The sequence below is a fragment of the Apis florea genome, unplaced genomic scaffold, assembly GCF_048593485.1.
Source record: "Apis florea isolate Af1SG1 unplaced genomic scaffold, ASM4859348v1 contig_2492_pilon, whole genome shotgun sequence".
NCBI lineage: Eukaryota > Metazoa > Arthropoda > Insecta > Hymenoptera > Apidae > Apis > Apis florea.
In genome coordinates, this window is record NW_028256593.1 from 1,138,382 (window position 1) to 1,161,328 (window position 22,947).

Sequence of the window (22,947 nt, forward strand, 5' to 3'; positions counted from 1 at the left end):
TACATGCATTCAAGGTTAATATAAATGAACAAATGGCAATTATAAGAATTGTCATTGGTTACTAAAATAGACTTTGAACGAGCGTAGCGCATGTTGTGTGGGCAGTATGCGTGTACTTCAATGAAGACACGCAAATGGTTTCCCACGTGTACTCGTACACGTCGTTGTAAATGCAACGTGATTCTATCGTAAACATATCTCATTTATTTTTACACAACATTACAAATCAATAAGATTACAAGTGATGAGTATTCGTTACTTCCGTAAATTATTATGAATTTATCTTATCGTAATAGTATATATATCATGTTGATTTGTAAAAAAATAAAATTCTTGCTACGCAATAATTCATCCTCATATTTATTTCAGTTATGTATTTAATGTAAATATATAGATAAAATGTACATTTTCAATGAAATTTATTTTTATCTATTGAATATTTTCTATTAATTAATATTTATGTATTATTATAATTAGTATTTTATAATTAATTGTTTCAGAAAATATTAATTTTTAAACAATTTTAATTTGATAACCCGATTTACGAGTTCCTGTGTTTATCATTCTTTCGAGCGGATTTAATAAACGAATTCTTGAGTTCAACAGGAACCTGGTAGAGGTATTGACTGTTTCTGTTTGACCTACCTCACTGTGGAAACACTAGAACCGCAGTATATCGATTCCAAGCAAAGGATTCCACGATGACACACTTTAAATTTGCCTCTTGGATTTAAAGATGAAAATATTTTTTTCAGAATATCATTATAGTAATAGAAATGATATGTATTAATGAATTGATATGTATTAATTCTGCAATATTTTTAAATTCAAAATTCCACTATTCAATATGTGTCTATTTCATATATCTCAAATACAATCTTTCATACATCTCATATATTTCAAATATAATTACCATATTGTTCGCTTAAAATATTTCTTTAATCTCAATGATTATATCTTTTTAATGTTTTAAATATCCAAATTTTTGATATTTTTGATTTAAATGTTTAAATAATAGATAATAGATAGATTAATATTAGTATTTTGAGATTCTAAGAATGCATATGAAATACTTGCATAATTTTACAAATGTTTACAAACAATACACTAGTGATAAATATTGTATTTGTCGATATAATTGTCCATAAATTAGATCAATACGATGAAATATTTATTGTGAATAAACAATCGTATTTTTAATAGTTAATTTACAAATTATTTTTGCTTTTCGTTTCAAAATAAATATTGTAAAAAATTCCTGTAAAATAATTTAATTATAATTCGAAATTTCTCGCAATCATTTTTCATATTACTTAAAATTTTCATATTGTATGATTAAAAAATAAATTTGCATAACATATATAAAAAATATCAAAAGAAATTTTCAAAAAATTGCCAAGAATAACCTGAAAATGAAAAAGATTGAAGATTGAAGTGAGAAAACAATGCCTTCGCTAGTCAAGTAGAAATGATTTTTCATTGAACTCCATTGAGAAGATCCGAGAGTCTCTAAAGCAGGGTCTTCTATTTTTAGCTAAACATATAATTTCAATGATAATTCTTGTTGATTATTTATAAGCAATGAAATACGTAAACAACTTATAAACTTGGTTTTCTTCAATGATAATTTATTTTAAGATAGTTGATCTTTGTTATTAGATTTAATGTAATTAAATTTCCGCTGCAATTATTGAAACAGTAAACATAATTTATTTTATGGAAAAAAACTATAAAATGAGAAAAAATGTAATTTAATTTTATATAAAATATAAGTTAAAATAATATGAAATATTAAATATAAAGAAGTTGCAAATAAAAAAATATTTAATTCAATATTTAATAATAATTATTATTATAGTTTAATCGGATAATGGTTAAAAACATTTTTTTATCTTTCATTAATAAAATCGTGATATAATAATCGTGAGCTTAATATATTGTTTTCAAAAGATTTAGATGAGAATAATACGCAGCTTTAAGAAGATATTAATCTCTTATATGTTTCTTGCTTCATACAACGTTGATGTAAGCATAAATAAGCCATAATTGTCCTAATAGCGAGTGTCTCAAGGTTAATGGTACATGAATACAATTCTACGTATAAAATAGATCTTCAAGAAGAATTAAGAATGATAGATCTTTTGCATAGTTTTGTATAACTGAAAGCAAAATTAAAATGAGAATGATTTAAAATTTTGATTAAAATTAAATCAATAATAAAAGATTCACTTTTTGAGAATAATGTACAATAAGAAAACAAGCTCCATAATTTTAAAGATTATTTAAAATATATTGTTAAACTTCTTATTTAACAAAATCTTATTTATCAAAATAATTTAAATGACGAAAAATAGATTTTTTTCAATCTAAACAAAATAATATTATAAAGAAATATTATATTATATTATATATATTACATTATATTAAATATAATATTAATATTTTTTAGGAAATGAAATTAAAATTAAGATAATGAAGAGTTTAAAGAATAAAATACCGCTTTCAAATTGTGAGAAAAAGTAGGTCACTAGCCAAGATAACCAAAAAGCCGTTGGGCAACTATATGATCGAACATGTTTTAATCTGATAAAAAGGAAGATTGAAGAAGAAATGTGGATAATTTGATATGATCAGTGACATCAATACATGTATATTTTATTTTTTTCTGATCCATTTGAATTATTTTTTTTCAGATTAATTTCTTCACATATTACTGACCTCATCCAATGCGTTATTGAATACTTCGAATGTTTAAGAGCACCCCTGCAGAGAAATCAGTATCTACAACGATGTGCAATATACGTATATATAATTCAGAGGTTGAAGTTCAGCCCTCTTCTGATAAGCACTATCCACTTAGCAGACTATGTAAACATTTCAATTAATTTGAATTACACATCATAATTTCTGAGTACTAAAAAAAGAAGCATCACTCGATACATTCATAATATCAAACAAGCAATTTTCATTAAGACAGTTAATTTTTCATTATATAAAAATTTATAAAATAAATTGGCGATAAAAACATCAGTGGAAGGAATGTGTCACAAGGAATTTTAAATTACAGATTACTGTAAGTATTCTGAGATATACAGATATACAAGATATACAAGATATACAGATTAATGTAAGTATTTTTAATTATATGATATTTAAATATATGCGAATTATTAAAAGTATTAAATTAAATCAAGTTAAATTTGGTTATCATATTATGAAAGATCAGAAATGGTAAAGATTAAAATTCAGTTATTTGTGGCAATCCATTCAACCAGATAACAACGAATGACACGAGATGTGACCCCACTAAGTTCCTTATCAATGGTCAATTTGATTGTTCCGGGAGAAAAGAAACGAACAACGCCATCCAGTGCTTTGACTAAATAATGCTTTGTTTAGATCTTTATATATTTATGTTTTGTCTTTTCATACTTCGTATTCAATAATGTTATGTTTAACACAGTTGAAGTACAATTATATGTTGCATTTTTTTAAATTTTTGTTAATCATCAGAAAGTTTTTTAATTCCTTGTAAATTAATAATAATTATTAATTTAAATAATACTAAATATTTGAAAAATATAATTGAAAAAATTTTACTTGCGTTGATATAGTAATATGTAATATTTTTACTTTATATATCAAATTAACATTCATATAATCATTTTTAATAAATATTAGTACTCTTCTATCATTTCTCTTGTTCCTTTACTTTAAGACGTCACATCACAGTAATGGCTAAAATTATTCACATTCAAATGCGGTACAAGAGCCGATGAAAATACGAGTTTAATCGATAAAAGCGGAAGTAAAATGTTCGACTTACCGGCGCAGAATGCGGAGAATACGTGTACAAGAGCGGTATCCGGGGCAAAGATCGCGTTAAATGCGACTTTGCTTTTTGAGTAGGCGCAGAAATAGATTGCTCTGGATGGTGCAACACCTACAAGGTTAGGACCCAATCCTTTGAACAGGGCACGAATACCCTCGTTTTGAACGATATATCTGATACATTGATATACACCTGGCGCAGAATGACTGTGAGGCGAACCTCCTGAAGAAGCAAACGCGCCAAAGTGAGAGAGAGCAATCAAAGCATGCCTGAAACATAAATAAATTATTGTAAAAATTAAGTTTTTACAATAAGAAGTTTCAATTAATTTTAATTTTATTTCATTAATATATAATTTTTTATGTTATAATTATTAAAAATTATAAAAAATTGATATAACAAATTTATAATAATTAAAATATACTTTAAAATATATTGGATTATTTAAATTAAGTTTTAGTAAAGTAATCATTTAAAACTCTATGCTGTAATGAACTTTATAATTAATAACTAAAACAAAAGATAGAGTTGAAGATAGAATTATTTAAATTAAGTTTTAGTAAAGTAATCATTTAAAACTCTATGCTGTAATGAACTTTATAATTAATAACTAAAACAAAGGATAGAGTTGATAAAAAATAGATTTTATAATTTTTAATCGAGAAGTATAGCTAAGATTTCTAAAATCGACAATGGTTGGAAGGTAAGCGCTTCGTTAAAGCTTTATTTTTAACCAGCTATGTCACGAATGCGGGAATTAGTTGAGAGTCAACGCTGGAGCATTCTGAGACGTGTCAGAAACATATTTGAACATTTTATATATATAAAATAATATTTGATATATCATCATATACTATATATCAAATAAATAAAAAATTACCTTGTATAGCCACCAGTGCAAAGCCTTCTCCTTTGTTCCGGTTTCGGAAAACTTTTACATGTGACATGACCGGAAGTAAGTTCCTTATTCACCGGAGGTGGATAAAATCCAGAAGAAGAAGATTGTAAACGTGTTTTAACCACTTCTAAGGGACAGGTAACTATAGCACCAGTAGTTCCAGCCACTCTATAAAACACAAAATGCATCCAATGTAAAGATCTTTCTCGAAAAATTTTTACTTAATCGATTAAAAATATTTTTTACTTAATTGATTAAAAATATATCGCTTAAAATCAACTTTTAATTCAAATGAAATATGAAATTCGATTAAAAAATTACTATTATATATATTTATAGATTATATATTTAAAGATTAATTTTATAAATTCAATAAAAATTTCAAAAATCGATAAAAGATTCCGATAATAGATATTTTAAATGTTAAGATTTAAAACAAAATAAAATGAACAAATCTCATAAAAAAAAACTTATTTGATATGCTATTTGATATGATTAATTATTTAATAATTAATAATTAAGCAATATCTAAATTTTGGTTAGAAATAAAAAGATATCTTTTTTTAAATTTAAATGATATAAAATATTTTAATTTAATATATTCTTTTTAAAATCGCTTATTTTTATAAATTATGTTCGAATTTTTAAAAACATATTTGCATTGTTCGTATATCAGAATAAATTTTATTCTTCTCAGAATAAAAAATATAAATAAGTATATTATCTTTTTCATTACAAATGAATTTTTATAAATAATTTCTTTTTCAATAGTTTTCATAATAAAATAAATGAATTTTGTTAATCATTAAAGTTTTGTATTATATAATTAATTAAAAATTTGAAATATTTTAAAAAATATTAATTTTTTAGCATTATATTTTATATTATAACAATTTTTTTGTTTAATATTTCAAAGAATAAATATATATAAAAAATGCAAAAATGCAATTTAAAAAGAAATGTATTTGCATTATTTATGCGTATCATTGCACTTACGAAAAAAATAATGTAGTGAACGTAGTAAAAAATAGACATTTTTATACTAATCTATTTTTTTTCTATACATACATGTATGACACTGGAACGTTATTAATTTATCAAATTAATAATTTGAATATTATACACTAAATAAAAAATAATATATCTTTTTATGATATAAAAATTCTTTCAATAGATAATCGAACTTGGTTACGATAAAATCTAATCGATTTATGTACGCTTCAGAAACGACGAAGAAACTCGTATATTATACATTCGTTATGAAAACATATATCTTCCTGTTGGAAAGCCGGTTATGGCGCGTATTATACGATATATGATATTATTTCGATTTATATAAAGTTATCGATCATCGAAGATTGAATAATTGATGTAGTAATGAAAAATTATCACTGACATAAGTTGAAAATACATCGCAGTTTCTAAATTGGGACGATAAGTTATATACATGCAACATACGCACGAAAGCTGTAAGAATGATGTAACACATGAACCGGTAACTATGTCGCAGCATTAAACACTACAGAATTTACCTATGTTATGATATTATAAAATTTTTTTAGAAAATATATTTGTTGTATAATATTTTTATAAATTAGAAGCATTATGCAAAATACACATTTATTAATGAATCATTTTGGTATTTTGATCAAAATCACCGGCACGAATTTATGACGCACATTTTTTAATCTGATTAATTTAACAAATATAAATTGCAATTAATCGAAAATTTGATATAAAGATATAAAGAAAAAAAAAAAATTAGAAACCCACCCTCCAGCAATGAGATGTATCGCGGTATCGCGATCCAACATTCTTCCACTCGACCCTGTTACTCTGGGAGCATGAACTTTAAGAAGAAACAGAACTAAAAATCACAAATTCACACGCGTGAAATACACAAAGCCTACATTCAACCGCAATGCTTTATTTTTCCGTAAATATAACTCGAGTTCTTCTTTTGAAAATCGAATTGTATGAGAAAACACAAACAACGAATATCACCTTCACCTTCAACAACTCGACAACAACTGGTCGCATTGATCGTAATCGTAACAAGTAACAAACGTACGGCGCACCGCACGCCATAGACTAATTCAAGACTAGAGAAGTCGCAGCATTTCGACAATCGGTACAAGAGCGGGAAATCGATTATGATTTTAAATATTTTTAAACAAAATATTTGCAAGGAATTTAAATAGAAGGGAAAATAGAATATTAGGGAAATTTAAACAAAACATACACGTATTTTAGAAAAGGATTAAATAAATATAATACTGAATCTTACATTGAAATAAATTCAATTACAATAAAAAAAGACTAAAAAACGAATTTAAAAATTTTGAAACAAATACCTCTTAGAATTCCAAATGTTGCAATACTTGAGATACATCTTCGGTGTTATCTTCTTTTTCTCTTTTAAGAGCCAAATGCATAGCTCTTAAAAATCGTGTTAAAGTACATTTTTTTGTTCTTAAATAAAAAGCATGAGCTAAAAACGGTATTTTTCTTAAAATACGTCCACTAAAACCCAAACTTTCCTGACTTAATTCCATCAATTTAAGACTATTCTTTGTTTGAAATGTTTCTTCATAGCCCATTCTTTTTAAATATGATAAATCATATATTTCTTCTGGTTCCATTAGTTTTGTCTGAAATAAACAAATATAAATATATTTTATAAAATACAAAAAATTATTTTTTTACCCTCATTAGTTCTTTCAGACATGAAGTATATATTTTGTATATAGCTTGATGCGTAGGATGTCCAATATATTGTTTTATATCTGCTCTATCAATAAATGCTAAATCAATGGCTTCTGATAAATTACTAGTCGTTAAAATCAATACATTTGGATATTGTTTTATTTGGTCCAGTTGTGTTAGTAAAGCATTTACTACTCTTATGGAATCAGTAGGTTCCATTCCATTACTACAAGATTTCCGAGCGTGTGCTAGAGATTCCACTTCATCAATCAAAATGCAAACTAATGCATGCGAATTTTCTAGAAGATTTTTTATTTCATTGAATAGTTTCATAACTAATTTACCACTCTGTAAATAATATTAATTTTTTTAATTTTAATTTTATTATTATTTAATTAAATATCTTTTCTAATATTACCTCTGAAAACCATTTTGAAAATAAACTATGACTATTTATTTCAATGAATTCTGCATGAGTAAATCTTTTGCCTAAACGAATAATAATTTTTTGAGCAAGAGCTTTGCATAAACTAGTTTTTCCTGTGCCTGGTGGTCCATGTAGTAATACCACTTTATTCCAACTTATAATATTTGTATCAACATTATGATCTGCAAATATCATTGCTGTTTCTACAAAATGAAGCAGCTAAAAAAAATATACAGATTCTTAAATTTCTAATTGATAATTAATGTATAATTATAATTAATAAAAAAAATTAATAAAAATAATTATATATTAATTATTATATTATATAATAATTATATATTAATTATTTTATTATATTATAAAACATTATTTTATAATTATAATTAATCATTTTATAATTATAATTTAAAAGATTCAATATTTTTAACTAACATAATCTTTTATGCTAGAATCAAAATAAAGACTTTCCCATAAATAATGAAATTCTTTTGTTGGTAATATCCAATGAGAAGAGACTGCAAGATCTTCTCCATCATTTTCCATTGTTTCTGTAGCTGCTGATTCTGTAGTTAACCTATAGACATGAAACTTTAGAGTAGCATTTTGTATTTTCATATGACTTCTCTGTAACAATAAATTTTATATTGTTAATATATTTTGTACAATTAAATTTATTTCTGAATTATTACCTCTCCATGACTAGATGTGCATATTATGGAATCAATATGAGTCTGTAAAATGCAATTTTTTAAATCCTTTGCATAGATAATAGTATTTAACATAATATCCTCTAATGTGTTTATTTCAGCATATATTAAATTTTCTATTTTTTCAACAGAAAGTGTGCTGAAAGTTAAATATTTTAAATTATAATAAATCATATGAAAAATATTAAAAATTTATTATAAAACATTAAATTATAATTTATTAAATAATAAAAGAATTAGATTTCAATTGAAAACTTGAGACAAATAATTAATTAAAAAAAATATATATAATTTCTAATTAAAAAATGTAATACCTATCAATATTTTGACAGATTTCCACGTGCAAAACCTCGGATCCTTCCATTTTAATTCAATTCTCAGAACTTTAATATCTTTTTAAAACCAAAAACTGATTTAAAATATTTCTTATATATATAACAATTTTAAGAAGAATATAAAATTATGTATTTTGGAGCATTCAAGAATTTCGAACATTCAAAACACAATTTGAAATTAATTATACAAGTATTTTTAATAAGTTTTATAATATACATACATAGATACATATTAGGAAAAGAAAGGAAAGAAAGCTTTAAAAAACTTCAAGGTGGTTTTCAACGAATGATTGAAAATTGAATATAAAGTTCGTGAAATGTTTCTGATCAATGTTAGATCACGATCTATCTTATGAAAAATTTATGGTACAATGTCAGACGCTATAGTAATTCGTATTTTTATAAGTCGACAACGGTCAAACATTTTACAGTGAACGATTTGAGCACATGGGTTTGAGATGTAGTATATATCGAATAAGCTTGTAGATTGTCCAACAATTAATAATCGATTTGCTTTTTATCGTCAATTATTAAACAGCTAATTGTTGGTCAAATTTTAATGAAATGAGTAAAGCAATAGAAGATGATGAGCGCAGAAGACGCTCTTTGGAAGCAGGTAGAGAAATGGTAGGTTTTTTTTTCTTAAGATTAATTATTTCTTTTATGATATCAAGTCTTAAGTAGTTTTTAATTATTTATAAGTTATTCCTATGTTATATACGACAGAAAATTTATTTAATATAATGAATTTGAAAAATGAATAAAGTATTTAAAAAATTTTAATTCTTTCAATAAAAAATTATATGAAAATTTATTTTGTATATAAAACATGATTTTGATTTAATTTAGTTGGAAAAATATAAGGCAGAAAAGGCTAACAAAGTTCAAGGTACAAGTTATAATCAGATGGATGAGATATCTGACGAAGAATCTTTCCAAAATGACAAATCTATTGGACATAGGGAATCTTACGTAAGAATAAAAACTTATTTATTTGTTGTTTGAAATTCTAGTTTTGTTAATTATAGGTACATGAAGGAGTTTCTTCAAGAGATGTGACACAAAGCAGTGTCAGTATGAGTGAAGGAGAAGCAGATGGAGATTTAGAAGGTCTTGCAGGAAGAGTAGCTCAATTAGAAGAATTATTACAAGGAAAAGAAGCCATAGTGGAAGCTTTAAATGCAGAAATAGATCATTTGAGAGCAGAAGCGTCATCTCCAAATTCTTCTCAAAGCCAGAATAGTAGTATACCTAGCAGAGATGTTATACCCTTATATCATACAAAAGTAAATAAAATATTTTTTTTCTTTTTTTGACATAGTATATGTAGATAGTTATGTCTTTTGTTTTATGAAACAGTTACAAGAGTTTGAAAAAGCAGTGAATCAAAGAGATAACCTAATAGAAGAATTAATGTGGTCTTTACAACAAGCCATATCTGCAAGAGATAATTTTGCTAGTCAATTGAATGCTTTGAATGCAATGGAGATACCTTGCAAGGATAATATTAATACTATGAATAATAAAAGCTTACAAGAAAAGGTAAGATTATTTTTCAGATCAAAAAAATGATTGAGAAAATTTTTATTTTTTGAGAGAATTTTTTTTTAGATTGATACTTTAGAGAAAACTCTAAATGATCAAAGATCAATGATACAAAAATTAAATAGTCAGTTGGCTCAAAACTTAGAGCATGTACAAACACTTGAAATGGAGAAAGAAACTAGAGTTGCAGAGATCAATGATTATAAATTACAAATTAATAATTTAAATGAACAAATTCGTGTAAGTGCTGCTGATAAAAATTTAAATATCACTGAGACTTTAGAGCAACAGAAACAATATGAAGCACGCGTAGATAAAATAAAGCAAGATATGCAACATATATTAAAGAAATTCACAACTGAAACAAATATAAATACTACACGTCATCAACAAGAATTGAAAGATTTAGCTGCTAAACATGAAAAGGAAATAATGAATATTCAAGATAAGTATGAAGAAGAAATAAAGCAGTTGAAAAAAGAGAATAAGATTCTAGCTGATCGTTTAAACAAGGAGCTACCAGATTTGGATACTAGACATGCTAAAGAACTTTCCATTTTTCAAACACAGTTGATTCATTATAAAAAAACTGTAGAAGCTTTGAAACTTGAATTAATGAATCGCTCAGAATCTCAACAAATTGCCCAAACTGAATTAAACGAATATAAATCAAAATTTAATGAGTTTAAAGTACAGTCAGAAAGGACTAGACATATTTTAAATCTAGATAATCAAAAGGAAAAAGAAATGCTAAGCGAACAGATTAAATTACATAAACTTCAATTAGAAGAAATTACTTCAAAATACATTGCAGTGACTGCAATTCTTGAATCAAAAGAAAGTATTGAACGTTCCTTGGAACAGGCTTTATCAAATGCTGCTATATTAAAAGAAGAAAATGAAAGTTTAAAATTTAAGCTTGATGATCTCTCATCAAGGTACTCAGCAGCACAATCATTAATAGAAAACAGCCAAACTCATGAAAAAACTTTAAGTAATAGGATATATGATTTAGAAAAATCATTATCTAGACTTAGTGGTATAAATGTGAGTACTTTGAGTGAATTAAATGAAACCACATATCAGACTTTCGATGAAGTGGCAGTTCAATATCAGTTAACAAAACAAAAACTTGAGGAGAAAGCAGAATTAGAAAAACTTCTAATTCAGAGAATTGAAGGCCTTGAAGAGGATATTCGCAAGTCAAAAGAGGAATTGGAACAAACAGATTTAATTAAAAAATCGTATGAGAAACAACTTAAAGATATGAAAAATGTGTGCGATAAATATAAATCTGAACTGATTTCCTTGAAAAAGAATGATCTAAATGATCAAAGTTCCTTATTATTAGAAGAGGAATTGAAATTATCTAATCAGAATATGAAAGATACTGTTAATGATTTGTTACATAAAATTGAAGAAGATCAACAAGAAATTAAGAAATTTAAGATAATCCTTGAACAAAAAGAAACAGAGCTAGCAGAGTGTATAAAGAAAATATATGATTTAACAGATAAATTGAAAAAATCTGAACAAGAACGTGAACAATTGAAAAATGGATTGGCCACAGCATGGGCTCAATGTGCAGAGGTAGAGGAGAAATTGAATCAAACCTTAGCTTTAAATGACAGTAAATTAGATATCTCTGTGCCATCATCTAGTTACAATAGTGCCTTAATGAAGCAATATAAATTAGATAGAATTGTTGATGATTCTGTTAGTATGATGCACGATCAAAGTTTAGATAAAAATATAACTTTATCTGAGAAAAATGAAAATCTTGATAATAGTAATAAAAGAGTATTATTGCAAGAAAAATTAACATTTGTTTTAGAAGAAAATGAACGATTACGAAAAGAATTAGAACTTTTAAGTCAACAAACAGATTATGAAGAAATTAAAAGCAAATTGAAACATTATATTAGTCTCTCAGAAAATCTTACTACAGAAAAGGAACAAAAAATGGAAGAAAATAGAGTTCTGAAAAAGAAATTAGAGAATATATATTTATTAAAAGAATCTATAAATCAGTTAAGATCAGAAAAGGAAACTTTGCGCAAAGAAATTGAAACATTGATTCACGTTCATGACGAACAAATAAATGCTATAAAAACTGAAACTACATCTGAAATTAGAAAAGTACAATCATTAATGTTAGGCTTAAAAGAAGGCACAACAGAACTAAATGATCTTAAAATAGAATTGGAAAGGCGACATGCAAAAGAAATGGAAGAATTGCGCATGTATTTCGAACAAAAATGTTTATTAATGGAAAAGCAATATTCTGAAGAAATATTTAGCCAACAGTCAAAAAAAATGTCAGATAATGATAGTGAAATTGCAGATATAACTGAAGATTTGTATTTCGGAGGTGCAGGCGATTGTTTAAACGTTTCTAATATATCTGAACATAATTCAAGACTTGGTTCTCCAATTGGAGATGAACAATCTAAGTATTCTAATAGAAATTTTAATACTTACAATAAATCTGAACTAGAATATGAAATAAAAACTTTACAACAAGAATTGCAAAATAAAATAATAGAAGGACAGGAAATGAAATTAAATTATGAAAAAGCTTTGGAAGACCAGAAAAATATATATGAAAAAGAACTGTATAATAATAAAGAAAGGAAACATGGATTTTTAAGAAATATGGTGAATCAGGCAAGTAAAATTCTCAAAAATTTTATGCACTTCTTATTTGTGTATTTAATGCACTTTATTTGTTATTTGTTATATATATTATGTTTGTTATATATATTAAATGTTTTTTGTGCAATATAACTGCTTCTTTTTTTTTTAGAAATATGTGTTACATGCTAATGAAAATCGAATTCTTTGATTTATTTCTTTATGTATATTAGATTGCATTTTAAATGTTTTATTTTAATTTAATATTTTTTCATATAGTAATATTTATATATATTTTAAAAAATGCATGATTTTTTAATTTGAATGTATTTTGTGTTTTTCTTTTTGATTTTTTTGATTTTTTTTTAAGTTCTAAAAACATTTTTTTAATAAATTTTACTAATTAATAAGAATTATAATAGGAGATTATGAATTATCAATTGGAAAATAAAAGTATTAGCTCAAACTAAATAGATTCACAATGTACAGTTTCTCTTGTAACTAACAGCTCTTGTGTGATCATGTGCATGCAGCATTGTCAAACAGAATGGGATGCGGGTGCGTTGGAAAACGGTGAATTAACGCAACTGCGAGCAGCCTACAACCATCAATTGGAAGAGCAAGTTGCGCTAGCTAAATTGGATATTATTAATGCACTTCAAGAACAAATTCAGGTAGCTTTAGATTTAGCTACACCAATTAGCAAAAATTTATTAGAACATTTATTTAATTTAATTAATTTAATTAAACATTAATTTAATTTTATTTAATTTAATTATTTAATTAATTATTTAATTTAATATATTAAAATATCATTTTCAGTTTATTATTTTCATATTATTGTAATTTAACGAATAGGTACTTTTAACGATCGAGTCGGACGTAGAAGATAATTGGCCAATAGAATTGATAGAATTACGAGATAAACTAACTGGTAATGCAAAAAAAGAAATGCAGCTGCTCAAAAATACACATATTGAAGAGATGCAACATTTAAAAGACGAGCATTCTCGAACTGTGACTAGGATGATTGATTGTCATCGAGAAGAACTTAATAAAATTAAGTCAGAATATGTCCAAAATTATTGTGGTGATAAAAGCTTGTTAACAGATAATAAGATTTTTGAAGAAAGGTATTTATATTTCGATAAAATTAAAAATTACTTTTATTAATATTTATTTTAAAAAAATATTTTATTTTAAATAGAAATAATTTAATTAAAACGTGTGCCACTCTTAAAACTTTAATTGAAGAATTGATAAAATACTTTATTGTTTGTGAAGAAGAAATTAATAACACTCTTTTTACTGAAATTACTAAAAGACAATTATCTGATAGTGTTAATAATGAAAAAAGCATGCAACTTGATGAAACTGAGGGATTGAAAGATAATGAATTAAAAATCAGTTCAAAAAAAGACTCATTGAATTTATCTGAGATGATTATCCGAAGAGTGCATTTTGCTCCCAAAACTACAGAGATAGTTTCAATAATAAACAGCAATGCTGAAACTTTGCCAACTATTTTAGAAGAAGATGATAACATAACAGAAAAATTAAAACAAGAATTAAACAATTGCATACTTCGTTTGAAATCTGAGAGTGCTGAAATTCTTAATACTTCGTCAATTGAAGGAAAATTATCTCCAAAAGATATTCTTTGGTTGAATAAAATGAATGAAGAACTAAATTTAAAGCTCCATCATGCTGAAACTCTGATTATGGGCTACCAAGAAGAAATTGATCATCAAAAAATGACTATTTTCGATCTTCAAAGAAAGCTGATTAATGCAGAGAATAAAAAAGAAACAATCACAGAAGGTTATGGGGAAAATTATGACGTGGGTATTGATACTACATTACAAGACTTTTCACAACTACAAGAGAAAGGTATGAAAAATGAAATAATTTTTCAGTCTATATTTCTATATTTATATTTTATTTTTTAGTCAGACATGTGTTATCAAATGGAGGAGGAGATTGTACAGAGTTATTACAATTGATAGATGAACTGTCTAGACAGAGTGATAAATTGATGGAAGAAACTAAAAAAGAAAAGGAAGATTTACAACAACAGGTAAACTAAAAATTTTTCTTTTAAAGAATGCACAAATTGCATGTATTTTTATTATATAGAGTTGGTATGCTATATATATATATACACATATATACGAAATATTTGTGGTGTATTGCATATTGAAAATGAGAGTTTAGTATTTGGTAGTTCGTTATTTTAATTTTTCTAATGTACTTACAAGCTTAATTATTTATACATATATTGCACAAAATTTTTTTTTAATTCATAAATAGATAGATAGTGTTTATTCCTATATATCAATTTTTGAGATTTAATTTTGAATTGATTTTTCTATTATTAATATTTAATAATATTATTATTTAATAATAATATTCAAATAATTGAAATAAAAAAAAATTTTTTAAAAAGAAGTATATGGAATAAAAAAAAAGTGAAAAAACAGAACGACAGATAAAAATGTATAGCTTTATAATGCAGTTTTAAAACGATTGATTAGCGTTCTGTTATCTGCAGCAGGTGTCTTTAGAACCCACTCCTACCCCATACATTCACAGGGTTTGCCACCGAAAGGTAAATTATAGACTTACTAATACTATTATAAAAATCTGCTCCGTAAGTTAATTTTAGCCCTAAACTTTAAAACTGCACAATATTTTATAATAAATTAATAATTTTATAAATTTTTGCAATTCTAACAAAGTTTACAAGTGGTATTACAAATGATTAAATTTCATGCTAGTATACATAAATAACAATAATATCTTGATAAATATTGAAGATGTATATTAAAAATGTATTTTTCTCTAATGCTAGTTTATATGCATGTAATTAACTTTTCCTTATCCTTTCAGATTGCTTTATTAAATATCTGAAAACAAAAAATCAAATATGCTTGAAAAGAGTTAATGAAAATTTTTTACAAATTGTAGACACATTTTATTTTATTAGATTGATGTTTGTTTTGTATAAAGGTATTTTTTTTTACATATAATGTGTTTATGTAATTTTACTTTCTATAACATAATTTATTGAATGTGTATTAATATGAATTAATATGATTAAAATTTTTAATTTTATTAAAATATATATTTTATTGATTTTTTAATTCAAGATTTTTATGTTAACTTATTTTCACATCTTAGAATTTTTATTTATATTAATTGAAAGAAAATATGTGTAGATCGAGGCAGCAGATAAACAATTAAAAGCAACCCGTAAATTCTTGGATGAACAAGCAAGTGAAAGAGAAACAGAGAGAGATGAAGCTGCAAAACAAATACATATTCTGCAGGAACAACTTAAGGAGCGTGAACGAGAGAAGGAAAGAGATCAACGTATCACATCTGAAGTGAGTTCCAAGAAATCTTATATTATTTAAAAAAATAATAAACAAATTCGAAAAATGAAATATTTGTTTGCATTTAAGGTATTATATGGCTTTTCTGAAAACTCTTCTCTTGTAATTTGAATAATAATTCATTTCAATCAGATACAGAAACTTTTTCAGAAATAATTAATTTTATTTGTTTTGGATTGGGATATTTTCACAATTTTTATTATTTCATATAAATTGATGAAATTAATAGACAAATTTTAAAATATCATATATAATTTAAATCTATTTTTTGTAATTGTCATTAGCTATATTGCAGTAATTAAGCAGCTTATTATTAACACGCATTTTTACTAATCTCTTAACACAAGTTTTTCTGCACTTTGGTTTTGGTTTTCTGTTTGTCGCACAAAGCAGTCCACATTATCACCCGAAGCAACATCAGACATCCCTACGCTTCAAGCATCTGACATCGGTGCAACTGTGAGTGGTTATTTACTTATAAGAATTAATATATTTAATAATATTTCAAATTTAAGCTGTATTGACTAAAAAAATAAATTAAAGTAATATATATTTTATTTTAATAAAAGTATTATGCATGTAATTTTTAATTCATTATTTTGAACAAATATTATATCTTTGTGTGCTTTACATATTGGTGGTGCTTTCTAGCAGCTAATGGTTATGGTAATTAATTAAACTTAAAAAAACGAAGAATTTGTTAAAAAATTAAATGCAATCTAGGTAGAAGTTCTGGAATCTCAAATGAGAGAGATGTCCTCTCTTATGTCTGACACAGAAGCAAAAAAAAATGAAACCGAGAGTGAACTCAAAGCAGCTATTGACAAAATCTGGGTACTTAGAGAGATTATCACAGATTTAGAACAACAGTTACAAATTAAAACTGAGAAAGAAGAATCTCTGCAATTACAAATCAATCAATTAGAAACTGTAATTGCTGCACAGACTAAAAATCAACATGAATTAGTTCAAGAATTGGATGCTGTTAAAATGGGTAGTGAAAGCAAACAATTGAATGAACACATTATTCATTTACAAGTAAGTTTAAATTTATTATAAAATTATATAGAATATTTGTTTCTAAAATACGATTTTATAGGAGGAATTAAGAAAACATAAATTAAGTTCTGAGCAATTTAACGTAAATTCTGCTGCATTGAAGCAAATGAAAACGGAACTGCGTGATATGCAAAATCAATTAGATAAAAGAATTAAAGAACTGGAATCTGCGCACATGTGTAGTTCCAATTTAAGCTTGAGCCAACCAAGCGAGGATGTGTCTATCAGAGATCAAATAGATGCTACACGGTGTCCCACACCAGATGATCCTACTGCTCCACCTATGTTACCTCTTGACCAACTTTTAAAACTTAAAGAGAAAATGTTAAAACATGCTAGAGCCGAAGAAGTAGCTTTCAAAAGAATTAAAGATTTAGAATTGCAAGTGACAGCACTTAGAAATCAGAATGAAGTAAAAAAAAAATTAAATAAAAAAAATTTGATTCTTATGTAATTTTATAAAAATTCTATTTTTTTTTTTTTTACAGGAATTACAAGCAGAACAAGAAATTCTTCAACAAACAGCTTCTGAACAATTATTCCAAATACAATCAATGCGTGGTAGATTGGAACAGCATAAGCAAAGTGCTCCATTTGCTCAAAGACAAGCAACATCTCGCTTAGAATTACAACTTCATGAAGCTAATACGAAATTTCAATCATTAGAACGAATCATTGCTGATAAAGATTTAGAAGTAAATATTGAATATTATATTTCTTTTATCGTCATTTTCTATAAAATATTTTTTACTTTTTAGTTAAAGGATATGAAGAATCAATTAGATAGAGTTAACCAATTATTACAAGAAAAACAAGCAGAGATTGCAAATGTGGTACAAGTAGAAAATGTTACGATTCAAAAGTTAAAAAAACATCTGGAAGTTGTAGAAGAAGAAAAAAAAATTCTCCAGGTATATAATTTAAATTAAATATCTATAAATATTGCATTTAACTAAATAAAATTATTATTAGGCAAAAGTTGGCGTTCAAGAGCATGCTCAATTGGAATTACCAAAACTAATGGATAGTATGTTAGCAGATAAAAACGAAGAAATAGATCATTTGAAAGAACAATTATCCAAAAAAGAAAAGCAACTTGAAATGTATTCTTCGCTAAATTTAGATGAAACGCAATTAAGAGAATTAGCACGTCAAATAGAGGCAAAGAATAGTGCACGTACATTAAGTGATATATTATCAATTCATTCGGAATGTGAAGAGACTACAGAAGCTATTAGAGGAGTTAATACAACTCAAAACTTACCTAATGTATCTACTTTCAAAGTTCCATTTAGTCTCAAAAGTATAGACGATTCAATTGTGCCTTTGATGGACAATGCTAAAATGGTTCATCCTGAAGTTCCTCCTTTGGATCTTGGTTCTCAGAGCTTATCTGCAACTTCTAGTCAACAATCTGGAATGTTAGATTTATTACACAGTGGCCTAGAATTAAAGACTTCCTCATTAGAAAATAATCCTTCTAATGACAAGACTGAGCAACAGTGCATTCAACTGCAGAAATCTCCAGAAAAACATATTGATGAGAAAAGTGACAGTAATAGTAATAAATCTTGTGTTACATCAATAAAATATACCCAAACATCCATTAATGAAACTTTAAATGAGATGGAGAAGTTTGAGAATCAATTGCAGATAGTGAAAGAGGAATTAAATATAAAATCAGCAATTTTAAATAAAAAAGAAAGTGATTTAATTACTTTACAGAAACATTATGATGAATTACAAATAGAATTCAAAGAGGTAATAGAAACACTTTCTAGAGACAAATATTTTTATCAGAATCAATATGAGTTATCACGGGTATCAGAGAATAAAATAAAGAAAGATCTTCAAGAAGTAGAAAATGTTTTAAAATTAAAAGATGAAGAAATACAAGATCATAAGAATAAAATGCAAATGAATGAAAGAATTATAATGGAGCTAAATTCAGAAAATATTAAATTGAAGAAAAATATAGAAGAAAAGGAACAAGAATTAGAACAGGCACGGAAATATACTACTTTGCTTCATGAAAAGATAAAAGAAATACAAAATTTTAAAGATATAATTTTTGACAAAGATATTACCATTGAAACAATTCAAACCCGTAATATTGAGATCGAAAATGAGAACAAACAATTATACGAATTTAAGACCAAATATCAATCGATTAAACAAGAATTATTAGAATGTCAAACCGAAATTCAGAGACTGACTGAAGGTCTAAATAATAGAGATCAGATCATTAAAAGATTAGAAGAAATGGCTAGACGCACTAGCGTGTCGGAAACATCATCACCTTCTAATGAAAAGGATCAAGAAATTCATCATTTGCAGGAATACTTAAAAGAAAAAGATAAAATGATAAGACAAATGAATGATGATGGTAAGAGTCTACACAAAGCTTTAGAAATTATACAAAATAAAATGAAAGAATCTGGAAATGTAGTGGAGTTGAGAAAAAAGTTAAAGGATGAAAAGAAATTAACTGCTGAGTTAAGAGATATGGTGGACAAAATGAGCAAAGAGTTATCTGATTTAAAATTAATTGCGCGTAAGTATTTTTTTTTATATAAGATATATAAGATAAAATGTTATTTATTTTAATAATTATATATCATGTATTTGCAGAACGATCACAAGATGATACTGACATTGAAGATATGGTACAAAGAGAATTAAATTTATCAGTTCATTTAGACAAACAGATCATGAATGCCATAGAAAGTGACACAAAGACACATAAAACTGAATGTGAAAAGCATAATTCTACTCCTTATCAGGATATGGAATTAAAATTAAAACTAATTCAAGCTAACAAGATCAATGAAGAATTGAAAAAATTGAAAGACGATTTGGAGATCGAAAGAGAAATGCTTAAATGTCAAATAACAGAATATGAAAATCGTATCTTCCAACTTAAATCAGATTTGACAGAAGAATCAAAAAAAGTTGTGAAATTAGATGATGAATTATCTTCGGAGAAAAAATTAATGAGAATGTTAAAGATTGAAATTGAAAAAGAACATAAAACAATGCAAATTGAACATATCCGGAATTCAGAATTAATAGATTTTCTTCAGAATAAACAAAAAAATTCTTTAGATAACGAGGCAAAACTTAAAAATGAATTGAATTTGCTACAACAGGAATACAAAAATTTAGAGATGCAATTGAGTTTGATGAAAGAACATGTACAATCCCAGAAAGCCGATGACTTACCGAAATTAACAGATCTTTTGGAAAATGAAAGAAAAAAATATCTATTACTAATGGAAAACTTTGAAAAAGAAGAAAAAAATAATGTAGAGCTCAAAGATACTTTGAAAAAATTACAGATAGAGAAGAATCGCATTGAGAAACAACTTGAAGTGGAAGAAGAAAAAAGAGAAAATTTAATAAGTAATTTGATTTTAATAGAAGGGACCAAAGATCATTTACAAACTGATCTCAGGCGTACCAAAGAAGAATTAAAAGCAAAAGAAGAAGAATGTGAATGGTTACAGAAAAGAATCAAGACCATGTCTGATGCAGAAACTAGAAGACAAGAAAGAAGTACTTCTGAACACAATGATCTTAAAGCTTCGAGAAGAGAAATTAATAATGCTAGAGAAGTAATAGTTAGTATAAAGATATATATATTTTACATATTTTATAATGATTGATTTCTATTATTTTTAATAAATAATTAATTGTTTTTTTAGATGGATTTAGAAGCCGATATGAAGCAGTTAAAAAGAGAATTAACAGAGTCCCTTGAACGTGAGGTAAAATTAACTGAAACTGTGGAAACTCTTAAAGAAAGAGAAAGTGATCTAATTAAAAAATTGACTACTGCCAAAGATGAGGAAAACAACTTGAAAGATGTGATCACTGAGTTACAGCAAGATATAAAAACATACACGATAAGGGAATTAGAACTAACAAAAGAATTGAAAAATAGGTTCTCAAACGAAAATGTTCCTGCTAAATTTTTACAGAAGATTGAAGTAATGAGTTTAATAATAAATTCTTAATCATTTTATGAATCATTGCATTCTATAATTATAATATTATATTTATAGGACCTTACGAATATCAACGAAAAATATTTGACAGAGAAAACTATTCTTCAGGAAAAATTAATGAAAGCAAGAGAAGATAAGGAGCAATTGAATCAACGAATCAAATTACTTGAAAGTCAAGTGAAACGATGTAAAACACCTCAAGATTTGAACACTCGAGAACATACAGAAAAAGTAATTTCTATTTTATATATATATACACATATTTATTTTATATTTAATGATATAATGCTATTCTTTTTCACAGTTGCAACATTTTTATGGGAAATTTCTGCGAGCAGATAGCAGACGAAAGGCTCTAGCTTATCAGAAACGCTATTTGCTATCTATTGTTGGTGGTTATCAATTGTCTGAAGAAAATACTTTGTCTGTACTTGCTCAATTAACTAAAGTACAACGATCTTATGCAGTGATAGGTCGCAACAAAAAATCGCCAAAAGTACGTTTTAGAAGTGCAGTACTTGTTGTGATCAGTATTTGTAGAATGAAATGGCTAATTGTGAGATGGAACACTGGCAAAAGAATAGGTGTAAAAACATTATTATGGAATATAGATCAATCTTTTTTACCAATTCAGAAAACCGCTATGAATCATTCACCTCCTGTCCGAGATAAGAGTACTTCAAAGTAAGTAAATTAATGAATTATTTCAAATTTAATTTTAATTATTTTAAATTGTATTAATTATTATTTATTAATTTTCAGCGGGGATGGTGGTTTTGACGGGTTTACACTTGAACAGTATTATCAACGTTTGAAAAATATTCAACAGAAATTAGGTTTAGCCATGGCAGAAACTGGAAATCTTCAAATTATTCCAGAATAGTATTATGTTTTGTATTTAATTTTTCTAATTATCATAGTAGATTGTGATTTAAATATCACGTCATTATTTTGTAAATGCGGTTATTATTGTATGAACCGCATGGGATTGCTGTTTTCGGTTGTTTTCAACCAAAAACGTTTGAAACTGGGCATTTTTATTGGAAAAGATGTTGTTAAAAATTTAACTGTATTTTTTCTACAAAATGTATATAGAACTATAGTATAGGAATTATCATTTGTCAAACACGCGTTAAGATTCTACATTAATTATTAGATAATGATATTGTGTGCTACTAATATTTTTAACAAATTGAACAAAATTATGTTATATTAGTGTTTATATATTGTGTTTTACCAAAGTTATTGCTAGAAATATTGTTCTTATACATATATTGTTATTATAAGAATACAAACTTGTGCCTTGTACATTGTAATAAGTATTCTAATATTTATTTATTAAAAACCTGTACGTTTTTGTATTCTGAATAAAATATAAAATGTCTTTTTTGCAGATTGTTAT

The 22,947-nt window shown here is 25.9% G+C and overlaps 3 protein-coding genes and 1 long non-coding RNA gene across 12 annotated transcripts in view; 2 read left to right on the forward strand and 2 right to left on the reverse strand.

Annotated features, from left to right (window-relative positions):
* The window catches only part of Rim2 (replication in mitochondria 2), a 14,303-nt gene extending 7,518 nt beyond the window's left edge, over positions 1-6,785 (reverse strand). For 2 of the 3 annotated variants that reach the window (XR_001112182.2, XM_012487190.2), the window contains exons 1-3: positions 6,504-6,780; positions 4,713-4,898; positions 3,827-4,101 (exon numbers count right to left, since the gene is read on the reverse strand). Coding sequence is in view for 2 of the 3 variants with exons in the window: in XM_012487190.2 (XP_012342644.1) it covers positions 3,827-4,101; positions 4,713-4,898; positions 6,504-6,544 (502 nt within the window). In the remaining variant the exon portion in view is untranslated. Of the gene's footprint in view, positions 1-3,826; positions 4,102-4,712; positions 4,899-6,503 lie in introns of all 3 variants that reach the window. The other variant, XM_086905946.1, reaches the window with a different exon arrangement.
* Positions 4,777-9,238, reverse strand: pch2 (pachytene checkpoint 2 protein). 2 transcript variants are annotated; one of them, XM_086905945.1, is made up of 7 exons: positions 8,885-9,238; positions 8,553-8,709; positions 8,296-8,487; positions 7,855-8,082; positions 7,437-7,784; positions 7,085-7,381; positions 4,777-4,898 (listed from the first exon to the last, which is right to left on the reverse strand). In XM_086905945.1, exons 1-6 carry the CDS (start codon positions 8,932-8,934, stop codon positions 7,088-7,090), a joined length of 1,269 nt encoding a protein of 422 aa, XP_086762071.1. In that variant the 5' UTR covers positions 8,935-9,238; the 3' UTR covers positions 4,777-4,898; positions 7,085-7,087. The 2 variants fall into 2 exon arrangements, with proteins under 2 accessions (XP_086762071.1, XP_003694139.1); XM_003694091.4 differs by lacking the exon at positions 4,777-4,898 and having other exon boundaries at positions 6,978-7,381.
* LOC147657899 (uncharacterized) lies at positions 5,941-7,016 on the forward strand. The gene is made up of 2 exons (XR_015291516.1): positions 5,941-6,225; positions 6,293-7,016. It is a non-coding gene; the product is annotated as an uncharacterized LOC147657899 (long non-coding RNA).
* Positions 9,239-9,254: 16 nt separating the features above from the next.
* Positions 9,255-22,929, forward strand: LOC100869150 (uncharacterized). 6 transcript variants are annotated; one of them, XM_086905932.1, is made up of 22 exons: positions 9,255-9,532; positions 9,755-9,877; positions 9,934-10,191; positions 10,265-10,447; positions 10,517-13,117; positions 13,618-13,758; positions 13,943-14,217; positions 14,292-14,974; positions 15,034-15,161; positions 15,636-15,692; positions 16,303-16,470; positions 16,870-16,938; positions 17,203-17,517; positions 17,579-17,950; positions 18,027-18,233; positions 18,297-18,449; positions 18,511-20,092; positions 20,170-21,158; positions 21,243-21,527; positions 21,603-21,776; positions 21,850-22,229; positions 22,308-22,929. In XM_086905932.1, the coding sequence occupies exons 1-22, from the start codon at positions 9,470-9,472 to the stop codon at positions 22,426-22,428; spliced, it is 9,327 nt and encodes a 3,108-aa protein (XP_086762058.1). In that variant the 5' UTR covers positions 9,255-9,469; the 3' UTR covers positions 22,429-22,929. The 6 variants fall into 6 exon arrangements, with proteins under 6 accessions (XP_086762058.1, XP_086762059.1, XP_086762060.1 ...); XM_086905933.1 differs by having other exon boundaries at positions 16,873-16,938; XM_086905934.1 differs by having other exon boundaries at positions 15,639-15,692.
* The last annotated feature ends 18 nt before the right edge of the window (positions 22,930-22,947 follow it).